Source organism: Prosopis cineraria, unplaced genomic scaffold (assembly GCF_029017545.1).
Source record: "Prosopis cineraria cultivar Desert tree isolate PC_DT_omini unplaced genomic scaffold, ASM2901754v1 PC5, whole genome shotgun sequence".
In the NCBI taxonomy this organism is placed as follows: domain Eukaryota; kingdom Viridiplantae; phylum Streptophyta; class Magnoliopsida; order Fabales; family Fabaceae; genus Prosopis; species Prosopis cineraria.
This window is the reverse complement of record NW_026555336.1, coordinates 38,161,174-38,173,293: the sequence shown is the minus strand read 5'-3', so window position 1 is coordinate 38,173,293 and position 12,120 is coordinate 38,161,174. Positions and strand designations below refer to the sequence as shown.

At 34.2% G+C, this 12,120-nt stretch overlaps 1 protein-coding gene and 1 pseudogene across 1 annotated transcript; both read right to left on the bottom strand.

The window, feature by feature from the left end:
• Positions 1 to 233: 233 nt before the first annotated feature.
• LOC129310365 (pentatricopeptide repeat-containing protein At1g77360, mitochondrial-like) lies at positions 234 to 3,438 on the bottom strand. Its single transcript, XM_054952187.1, has one exon. The coding sequence runs from the start codon at positions 3,126 to 3,128 to the stop codon at positions 1,641 to 1,643; it is 1,488 nt and encodes a 495-aa protein (XP_054808162.1). The 5' UTR covers positions 3,129 to 3,438; the 3' UTR covers positions 234 to 1,640.
• A 6,106-nt stretch (positions 3,439 to 9,544) lies between these two features.
• LOC129310389 (DEAD-box ATP-dependent RNA helicase 35-like) lies at positions 9,545 to 11,348 on the bottom strand (annotated as a pseudogene).
• Positions 11,349 to 12,120: the final 772 nt, after the last annotated feature.

Here is a 12,120-nt window from a genome sequence, read left to right as displayed (position 1 = left end):
CTTTTCATTTGTCCTTGCATTTCCACCTCCACTTTCATGAAAAACACAGCAATAGATATTGTTAGCAGTATGATGCTCCTGAAGCAGCATCTCATAAAATGCAGGCAATAAAAGCCATCAAAGCACAAATGAGTAGTTGGAGTCTTGGAGACAAATGACCTTATGATATGTAATAAAAGAGCAAGGGCAAAAATAAAACAAAATGGAAAAAAATGCACAACCAATAGGAATCATTGACAAATTCAGACTCACTTTGATACAACAAAATCAAGTGTTCATTTACAAGTTGAAGAGTACCATGTCTATACTATACAACAGAACCACAGTTCTTCAATTTTAAGCATCCATGCTTCACAGGGCATAACTTGTAATGGTACCAAAAGAACCAGAAAACTGTTATCCTCGCATGCCCATGCCTCCTTGTTGATCAAGCCATGCCTTGAGATAGAATAAAGGAAGGATAGAGTGAAAATAAAGAAAGGGGGGGTGGTTCGAGGAAGAGAGAATGGCAATGGTTTTCACAGCACTGATGCCTGTGTGCTACATATGAAGTATGAACCAGTGAAGAAACTCACATGTTTCATTGAAATCAATGTAAGGTCTATAAATCCATCCTAAGCGTATACTGCAATATAATAGTGTGAGATTAAACAGGGGGCACCTAAAGAGAGGTGTGTTAACTGTCACCTCTTGAGGAGCGTTATCATTAACATTAAGCAAGGTCTTCTCTGTAATCACAAGGTAAAATAAGATCCCAAAAAAAAAAAAACACAAAAACTATCCTAACAAAAAAATAAAAAATACAATAGCGTTATCATATCGCCTTAGCATCCAAATGTAAATATATTAGATACTCCATGTTTACGGCATGGTGTATGGAACCTCCACTTTTTTGGTAGTGTGTTCGGAAACACGTTACTACAGCATGTTAGCTACTTACATGCATGGTTCCAAACCGTTTGTACGCCTGGAAGTGGCAATTTGTCAGTTCTCGGTAAACGTGGTTTCACAGTGTCCTCACAATGAAATCAAACTCGCCCTTAGCATGTAAATAAGTATTGTCAAGGTCCAGGACACGAAGTTAATCCGGACACGCCAAAGAATGTTATATATCACATTCTAAAAAATGTGAACAAGTAACGGGAGATTATACAGAAATGACAATCATTAACTGATTGTCAATTCTCAAGGCAAGATTTACAGTTGCCTCAAGTATGCTCACACTCATGATCAGACTGTGATGAAAACAAAGCACCAATCACTTCCATGCAAATCACAAATCAACTACATTTCATGAACGTCCCTATCTGGAAGGTCATCTCATTCTCAAGTAGCAGAGTGAAGCCAGCTTCAAAAAACTTCACTCTCACAGCAAAAAGCGACCGACACATAGGAAGTAGGAACCAGAATATTTACGTCTATGCCAAAGAGTTCACTATGAGAAAGAATCAACAGGAAAAGAATTTGGAAGGATCAAGTGTTGATGGAAGTGAATCAGGATGGGCATATGGAGTTTGTAGGACACTACTTTAAAGGTGCACCCAAGATGGGCCAAGAACAAAAAAGGCCATTCTGTCTTTAATAACTCCTCATGAATAAAAAAACTAAACGGAAAAAATATTAAGGTATAGTGTTATATATTACACTAAGATACGAGCTCTCCGCCTCTTATAGAGATGATCATATCTGTCTCTTCCACTTCTACCTTCTTTATAGAAAGCATCTTGCAACCTCCTCATTGTTGATTCATATATATTAACCTTTCTCTCCAGCATGTCTTCTGCAGATCCTTTTAGCTCTGACAACCTATCTAAGCTACACAGACCCAAAAGCAACGCATTTGCACTGTCATCAAGTGGCTTGACATGATTATCAACCATGTAACTCCAAATCTCGTTGGCTGCTTCAGGGTCATCACAATTAAAAAACATCGTGATGGCTGCAGCACAATTAGAATGCGTTGGAGGGCACTCATTCTTGATCATCTCAGTGAAGAATCTTTCAGCTTGACGAACCTTTTTGTTCTTCACCAAGCATTCAAAAATCATGTTGTAAGTTAAAGAGTCAGGAAAAGCACCATAGAAGACCATCTCATCGAGTAGCTGATATGCATGACCAATCTCATTGTTGCTGCAAACCAAGCCAATCATGGCATTGTACATGATCAAAGTGGGCAATAGTCCACCGTCCACCATTATATTCCAAAGAAGGATGGCACGAGCAGCATCATTTTGTTTCGTGAGAATATCAAGAGCGTCTGTAAAGAATTTCAAACTTGGTAAGCAGTCATGTTCCTTCATAACTTTAAGAAATTTCATGGCCTCATCAATCTGCAGCCCACGAACAAGGGTTGTCAGGAATGTATCATAAGCAGACATATTTGTTGGGCTCCATCCAACACGAACAATCATCTCATCAAAAACAGTCTTAGCTTTGGCTAGATTCCCTTCTTTCTCCCACCCTTCCAATAAAATACAGAACGTGTCACCGTCAGGAGGTATCTCTTCCTTTATTTTTTCGAAGAATTCCATGGCTTTTGAAGTCTGATTATCTTCACGACACATTGCACTCAATAACGAATTCACTGCAACAACATCTTGCTGAATCCCGTATCTGTCCATCACATCAAAGCTCATCACGGCCTCATTAAACCTACTAGCCATGCAATAACTCTCAAATACCGACACAAATGTGGACATAGAAAGCGCCCCTTCCTGGTTCATCGATCGAATTGCATCCCACATGGGTTCGAAGAGTTGGTTCTTACCCAACAGATCGACCATCAAGTTCCACGCATGTGCCGTATGCTTCTTTAGCTGCCCGGCCCAGCGGAAGAACTTCACCGCAGAAGAAGGGTAATTGTAGGAAAGTTTGAGAACTTCCTGGACAGTATTCGCAGAAGGTTCGATTCCAGTGGAGGAAAGTGTGGATTCAATATTATTAGGCGATACTCGAGTGAGAACATTGCAGATGGTTCTGGCTGACGATGAAACTTCCGGTGCGTCTAAGTGGGACGGAAACTGATTGGGTTCGTGGGATTTCGGAATAGGAGATGAATGCTTAGGGTTTTCCGATGAAATGATATCGGGCGGATTTCTTAGTCTACTGTTTCTAAGGTTACCAGCCATGGCGTCCCAATTATGTTTGGAGGAACAGGCAATAGAACCCTAAGAATCGAAACCCGAAACTTCAAATTAATGAGTATTCTGGAGTTAGGGCGTGCATTGAAGCAAGATCCAAAGCTGGAATATTTGAATCGAGCAAAAGAAATTGAGAAACAGAATTGATGAAATCCTGGAAGAGAAGAATTGCTAGCACAACACAAGGGGCTTTACTTTCAAATTTTTCTCGGAACGGAACGCACGCCGTGACGGTGAAGTCGAAAAGTGGGAACGAAGAGAGAGATAGATTCAACGGCCACGTAACATACTCAAATGGTACATGACCTTTGCTAAAAGCCCGGTTTAAATCACAAGCTTACTTCTAATTAATTCAAGTTATTAATTCACGTTCCAGTCTGCTTGGATGGCCCCAGTAATCGACTATTTGAGTTAAATAATCGATTTCAATCAAAATTATCCAAACATTCAAAAATTGAGATAATTAATTATTGAAGCATAATTGTATTTTCAAATAAGCTGGCTCAAGCTGATTATAGGAATTAATTTTACTGTTAAAGCATTAATTATTCCGTTAAAATTAATTAGGAGAATGACAAAGATGTCTCAACAAAATTAATTAATTTAAATTAAATCTCAAGTGTTAAATTTTATAAATATGTAATTCATTCTTTCAATTTTATAACTGTATTCTGATAAATTTGTAATTTAGTTTTTAAATTTTAACATGATTAAAAAATAAAAAAATTATTTTCCTATTAAAATTTGAAATTTTGAGTTACAAATTCATTATACGCATTTGTAAAATTGAGAGATTAAGTTGTAAACTTTTGAAGCTTGACACTTGAAATCTAACTCAAATTAATTAGTCATTTTGGAATTTTTCTGTCATTTTTCCAAATCAATTTTAAAAATAGAGTATCCCAACAGATTGCGTTATAATATAATTAATTATAATTAAAATTAATTATATTAATTAATGATTTTCATAATCAATTATGCCCAACTGAAATATAAATGGACTCTTGTAAATTTATAAAAATTTACTTCTATTAATAAATAATTATTGAAAATATATGATTGAATAATAATATAAAATATGATCATAATTTAATTTAAAAATATTTTAAATATAAATTATTGAAATTAAATTCATCTATGATGATAGATTATCATACAAAATATAGAAATTTTAAAATAAAGTAACTTATTTTTTATTTTTTTTAATGTTAGTTTTTGCTTTTTAAGGTTTTTAATTTGAACCAAGTCATATCATTTTTATGAATCAAGTTCTACATAGTATATATTTAATTCAATCAACTACGTAAAAAATTAACAAGCTTAACCAGTTTAATTAATTTTGCATCTAACCCAAAGTTTATGAATTAGCTAATATAATTTTATAACCCAGAAACATAAAATAATAAATTCATGAGTTTAATTGAATTTGTTTTTAGTTTAAGTTTATAAATGAATTGACAATACTTTGTGAGCAAAGAATGTAAAAATGTTAAATTCTAAGAGTCAACTTCAAAGTCTGTTAATTATGATGTCACTGATATTCCATTCTAGCATTTACTCTCCCATTATACTCAATTTAAGAATTGTATGAATAAATATCACCTCATCTAAATCATACTATTAAAGGAACTAAAATTCAAAAAAAAAATATCTTCTTTAGATGTGAAAAAAAGGAAAATTATTAAAAAAAGGTATGTAAAAAATCTAATACTAAGTTATGCAATTTTCTCAATGATGAAAAAATTGATCTCCTTGCATTTTTTTATCAATAATAAAAATATGTTTTATAACAAATCAAATCAGTTGTATAAGAATTTTGCGTTTAAAATCAAGCAATATAAATATTAGTTTTTTTTTTAAATAATCTATAAGTGTTAGTTTTTAGCTAAACAGAGTGGATTTCACTAATTATATTATAGCCACTTTCGGCAGCCTCCACGTTTAATGAACTGAGACATAAATTTAGATATTTTACACTCACGCATTTATTTTCATGAAAACGAGTAATATTATTAAAAAAAAAAAATGGGACTGGGTGGAGCTCGCATCTAATCACTGACCTCTATGTTTATAACATCTTTTCTTTTTTCTTCTCTTTCTATTTATTTGATCTCTTCAGGGAATATTCACTACTATGAAAACCCCCTTATAGGGCAACATCTATTCACTAATAATGTATGCAACTGTAGTTTGACGTGCGCGCGCAAGTAATAATCCACCAGGATGGAGTTTTTCAAGTGACGTGCATAGAAAATACTAGAGGATGTCTCGTGTGTGGAATAGCATCGCTAAGGTTTGGGAGGTGTTCATCCAGGGCACTGGTAAAAAGATCAACGATGATGCAATAACAAGCTTTTGGTGGGATCGGGCGCCTCTTGTGTAACACACCAAATTTTTTTTTTTAAATAATTTAACTCAACCATAGTTGGGTTACAGCCACCCAACACATTTTTATATCAATAATTTTGATATAAAATTTTTTATATTTTGATATAAATATTTTATAATGGCTTCAACTCACACACTATAACATTTCAGATAAATTTTTACCTCCCATATGCCATTAGGCTAAATCACATTTGTCCATCCTTATACTCCCAACAAGTAAACTAAATCACATTTGTCCATCCTTATACTCCCAACAAGTAAAATAAGCAATTTAATCAATTTTCAACACAAGCCAGTTATTTGACCTTATAATCATGCCATTTTAACCAATCCAAAGTAAACCAAATATTAAAATTACAGTCATCCAAATTGTACCAAAATAGAAATAGTTTGAAAGGCATGATTACATTTATATATTCATATAATTGACAATAAACATAAAAAAGTCCTAATATTGGCAATATAACACATTATAAATCATAAATTAAATACCCAAAAGAGACAGTGGATCTATACCACTAAGCCTCTGGGACTCCTCTACGTGTCACTCGTGGCTCTTCTCCTGAAAATTGTTAACCACATAATGAGACTCAAAAGTCCCAGTAACCAAAGCCAATTTATGATAGTGTATACAAACAGTTAAGTGTGTGCTTACTAAGTGAGAATTAAAAATAATATAATTCCAACAAATATAAGAAATATTATAATAAACACAAACAACCATCCTTAATCCCTCCATTAACCTCGAGCCGTAGCCCTCACTCGGTGCTAAATTACCCGACCAAAGGTAGATTAGCCCGAGCCCTTACAAGCCACCTATTGAGCTACAATAGGGGCGTACCACGTGGCACATAAATACAACAATAATAGCAAGTCTCCCAACACCTCCCACAATAATTAAACAATTCATAATAATATTGCACAATTATACAATATTACAAAATTCATAATTTTCTCATAATCACCCAATTACAAGAAAAAACACTAATCATAATTAAAAGCATGGTTACCTTGTGGCTTTTTCATAATTATTCCTTAAAATTTCTCTCTCTCCACAATCTTCACCAGTAATACAATCTACAATAACATATTATTTATAAATATTAGTTTCAATTTTTGAAACTAATAAAATAATTCTAATAATAGAATTAAAAATATAACATAATTCCTAATCTCAATCTTAATACAAATCTATAGTTAATACTATAAGTAAAATTTTTAACTCCTCTTTTAATTATCAATAAACATTAATAATCTAAAAAATCAAATTTTAAACTAATTTCTATTATCAAAATTTTTTTTTATTTTATAAATTCGTACCTAAAATACCCAAAAATTAAAAATTGAGTCTTTAGCTTAGAATCATAACTTATAACCATAATAATTCATTTCTCATCCCAAATAATCATCTAACTCAATAAATCAACATATAGTTTCAGATCTAGTTTAGAATTTGATCCATAAGCCACAGATTCAAAGATCATCAATAATTTATACTCTAGAACTTTATTATACTACTGACACCTCAAAAATCAATTTATTTCAAACATAAATCATCCCTCTTCTAGATCTTAAATTTTCTACCACACAAACTCAGAAACTAAATAAGAAGGATGACTAAGAAAAATTTTTAGAACTTACTTAGTCTTGAAATCGCGCGCAGAATGAATGAGGAAATGAAGGAAGGTGAGTTTTTATAAAAATTCAGTGGGTCCCACACACTTTTTTTATTATTATTTCTTCTTCTCTCTCTTCCCCCTTTTTTTTATTATTATTTATACTTACTATTCATGCGGCGCCGAAAGCAATTCGTTTTCTCTTCTTCTTCCTTTTTTTTTGTTTTGGCATCCTTTTTCCCTTTTTTTTATTATAATAATAATTAATAATTAATTTTTTTAATTAATTTTTTTAATAAATTTATTTATTTTTTTTTAATTTTTTTTTTAAATTTAGAATATATCCTAAATTAGATTTAATAATCATTTTCTACTAATTTTCTTACCTCTAATATTATTATTTTTTTTTTTAAAAAATTTCTATTAACCTAAATTAACTATTAAAATTTAAATGGGATGTTACATCTTGAATAGCCTTGATTGAGTACGTGACTAAGTTCGATTTTCCATAAACCCAAACGCGATGGTCTGTGACTTTCTTCTTCCTTCAGTTTTTGGAATAGAAATTATCTGTACCAACACTTCTCTATGGATACAATTAATCAAATCCCTCTAGTCCAACCTCACATGACTCATCATGATTCCTTTTGGTGTAGTAATGCAAGTGATGGAAGGTTTTTGGTTAGTTTAACTTACAAGTTTCTCGAGAACACCATGTTAGCTGACAGAAATCCATTGTGGAAAAGCCTTTTTCGGAAAAATTGAATCTTCTTTTGGCAGGTTATATAGAGAATTCCTAATAACCAACCAAAAGTGAGAAGGGGCTTTACCATTAATGCTTTATGTTCATTTGAGTGTGACCAAGAATAAAGCATAATACATATTTTGAGATATTGTTTGAGTGCAAAAAACACATGAAGGAAATTATTAATCTTGTCTATGTTACCATTTTTTCTCATACAGTTTGCAGAATGGATTAAAAGGAACACAAAACACCAGATTGGAGGAGGCTGCTATCAAATTGGCTTTGGATTAAAGTTCTCGGCAACATATGTTGGCTACTGTGGGTGCACGGATGCAAGGATATATTCGAAGGCACCCAACACACTCCAGCGATAATATTAATGCATGTAGAGGGAGACTCGTGGAGGAGCGACACTTGGAAGTTCTTCAAATACAACACAGCAATAGGACAAGAAATCATGGACATCACTGGATTGCACCACCTTTGGGTATTGTACAGGTTGAGGGGATACATCTTGAAGCCGACTCAACAATGCAGCTTGTGGGGGGCAGCCTCGAAATTCTCCAAGTAAATGGTTAGGTGGTTTTCATTGCAACTTGGGAAATTTCCCAATCACCATAACTGAAAGCCATTAAACATGGATCAACCTCTGTTCAATCCTCAATGTTGAAAGGCAATGATATATTCAAGCTTTACATATGCAATCGTGTTTATAAAGGAGTAGCACTAAGCAACACTCCTAGAGGAAATATTAGAAGTGCAAGAAATGTTATTTGCACATACATATTTTTAAGTTGATATATGCTCTAAGGGAGGCAATGGTATGTGCTAATCACTTGTCTCAACTTGCTCAGAACTTCACCAACAGAATGGTATTCCTTAATGAGATTCCCATAACCATCTTTTTGCTCGACTATCGTGGGAGTATGTCACACACACTAATAGTTTTTTTGTTTTGTTTTTTCTCCCAAGCTTTGATTTGCCTTGTTGACATTTTTGGGGTGGGGGGGTCAATCAATAAAACACAAGGTCTATATACCTTATACATGTAAATTCAATCTTGATGTCAAGGAAAAATCCTTTGAAGGGTACATTGATAAATATTTTTAAAAATACTCCTTCTGATATTATTTATAAAACACATTTTAAAATTAATTTTTTTAAAATATAAAACCCTTATAATATTAAATTATTTTTTTTAATTTTATCATTTTTTAATTAACATAAACTATTTAATATAGTTATATTATTATTTAAAACCAAAAAATAAAAATTAAAGTACATCTCTTTTTTTATGATATAAAAAAATATTTTTTAACACACATGAAATGATTAAAATATTTTATAATAAAATAAATAAAAATCTTCTTAACCATTAGACATGCATTGAGGCCACTCATTTTTAACCACCCAAAAAGTAGACTTTTTAAAAAGTATACAATTGCAGCATGCAATTTGAGACCATTACTTATATGGGGACAGAGGAATAAGTGCAGCAATAGAAACTCATTTTAAGAAAAGAACCTGTTGGGGCAGAAACCAAGTGTTCTAACTACACTGAATCTTTCGAGACCACATGACAGATGAAGATCAATCCAGATGAATGGAGCATAATACTGGTCATCCAAGACATGAAATAAGTTATTACATTTCATCCTGCAAAAATCATTTTGTCGTTATAATACATAAACTGATACACAATGAAGCGGTGCTTTTTCATATTTCTCCCCTGTATCCGCCAGAACCAAAATAATCCCTTCTGTTATTTGCAATTGCCATGCTCTTCTGATGTTCCAATTTGGGGCAGTCACGAATGCGATGACCAAGCCCACCACAATACGCACAGCCCTTGACCCCACTTTTATCTGATTTCCTCGTTATATTCCATCGGATCATTCAGCTCTGCTAAAACTGGGGGTATGCGCTGTTTTGCTTCTTGCAACAGATGTTTCAAGTCAAGTAAGGTTGTCTCAGTTTGATTCTTGTTTATGAACGTTGTTGCTATGCCAGTCTTGCCACATCGTCCAGTTCGTCCAATCCTATGAACATAGTTTTCAATTTCAGCAGGCATGTCATAGTTGATAACATGCTGAATATCAGGAAAATCCAATCCCTGGATGCAACATCAGTTGCAACCAACACATCTTTCTTTCCAGACTTAAAGGCTGCAATTGCATACTCTCTCTCTTCTTGGTCTTTGCCTCCATGGATAGCCACTGCTTCCACTCCTTTCAAGAGAAGATATTCATGAATGTCATCCACATCAGCCTTGTTCTCACAGAATATTAAAACCGGAGGTGGGGTTTTTTGCAGGCACTCAGGAGATACACAATTTTTGCCTCTTGCTTAACATACTCTACCTCCTGGATTACGTCAAGATTTGCTGCCCCTGCTCGCCCCACATTGACAATGACTGGTTTACTAGACACTTCTAGCAAAATTCTGAATTTTGGTTGGCATAGTGGCAGAAAATAAGAGTGTCTGTCTTTGAGCTTGAAGTGAGAAACACTTCTCTAATGTCATCTTCAAATCCCAAATCTACCAATCTATCAGCCTCATCTAGTGTTAAATACCTGCAATTATCAAGATTCATTTTTTTCTCGCTAACATATCCTTTAATCTCCCAGGGTGGCAACAACAATGTGAACACCCTTCTTCACAACCTCTAGCTGTGATCTCATATCTACCCACCAATACAAAGCAATGGCCTAAGCTCAGGATATCCAGCTTCTCTCAGAGGTATCAAAATTGTTCAACCACTTCATAAGTCTTCTAGCCAGTTCCCTTGATGGGCAAATAATCAAACCAAATGGACCTTCTCCAGGAACAATAGGCATCATAATTTCCTCTTGCAGTGCCACCATGATCATTGGCAACACAAAGACTAGTGTTTTCCCTGATCCTGTGAATGCAATCCAATCATATCCCTCCCAGATAAGATCACAGGAAGGCCTTGTACTTGAATAGGTGTGGTTGCACAATCCCTTTTGCTTTCAACTCTTCAAAATTGGCTCAGGAAACCTCATTCCTTGAAATTCTTAATGGGGGAGGATGTCTTCACCATCAACTATTATATGCCACTGCTTCCGAATCAAATCACATGCCTTTTTTGAAATTCTTCTAATTGGTAAAGGTGGCTTCCATCCAGTAGGCAAGGCTCTGAATAGGTGATTCCCTTAGCCATTCCCGAACAGACATAAGAGTTTTTCGATCTGATAAGTTCTCAATCTCTCTTTTTCTTGTTGAACAAGCTGCTCTGTCGGACTAATCTCAGGCTGATCCCGTTTCAACTGTGATACCTTAACCAAAAGACTTGGCTTGGCCTCTGCACTCTTGATTTCTCCAAATCATCATCCATTGTGGAGGAGGATTTTCCTTTTCGCTGAAGAATTTTCTGAGCCTCCATGCCCTACGCTTGGCCACAGGCACATACTCCACATAGTCATCCTCTTCTTCCATACTACTATAAAATTGACTTCCAAATGCAGTTCATAATAGATTTTGGGAAAAAATTATTGCCAGCACAAGCAACACAAGTAATGACATGAAATTCACTAATTTCAGTATCCTACAAGCTAAGATGGCAATGAGGAAGAATAGGGGTGAGTTTTACCACTGTCCCTGTCTTGTTCACGTCACAGGTCATTTGGTGCACATAAAGTAAAAGAATGAAACAGAAAATTAAATGAAAAAAATTGTCAATAACCATCGTTTTGAAAGTGTAATGAAAAAGCAATGACATGTTCAATAATGAGAACAAGACAGACATTGCATGTGGGGTCTGTGCATTGGAAACTAATTCTGTTTTCCGAAACATACCAAATGGGCCAGATACTGCCCCCTCTCTCCCCCATAGCCCAGCAAGAATTTTCTTTTCTTTTTGCATACCCAGACCTGGGGGATCAATCCTTCCCACCCCAAATACACATAAAATGGAATTCGGCAATGAAGTACTAAGGATCATAGGAGGACCTGCCCCCACTGAAATGTTTGAAATATGCATGGTTGATAAATCCCTATAATTTTTGTCCAAAATACTTTGACACAACCCCGAGCCAAGTCATTTACAAATAATAACATCACAAATACATGAGAATTTTCCTAAATTGATGATAATATAGAGAGATTAAACAAAGAGTGTCAATCACAACAAATCCAACATTGCAAAATAACACAATCCAAAGCATACAAGTCGCTAGTAACCAAAATGAAAGGGCAGAAGTATAAACAG

Bases quoted from the DNA above. Each gene is read 5' to 3' on its own strand.
- LOC129310365 (XM_054952187.1), bottom strand. From the start codon at position 3,128: ATGGCTGGTAACCTTAGAAACAGTAGACTAAGAAATCCGCCCGATATC.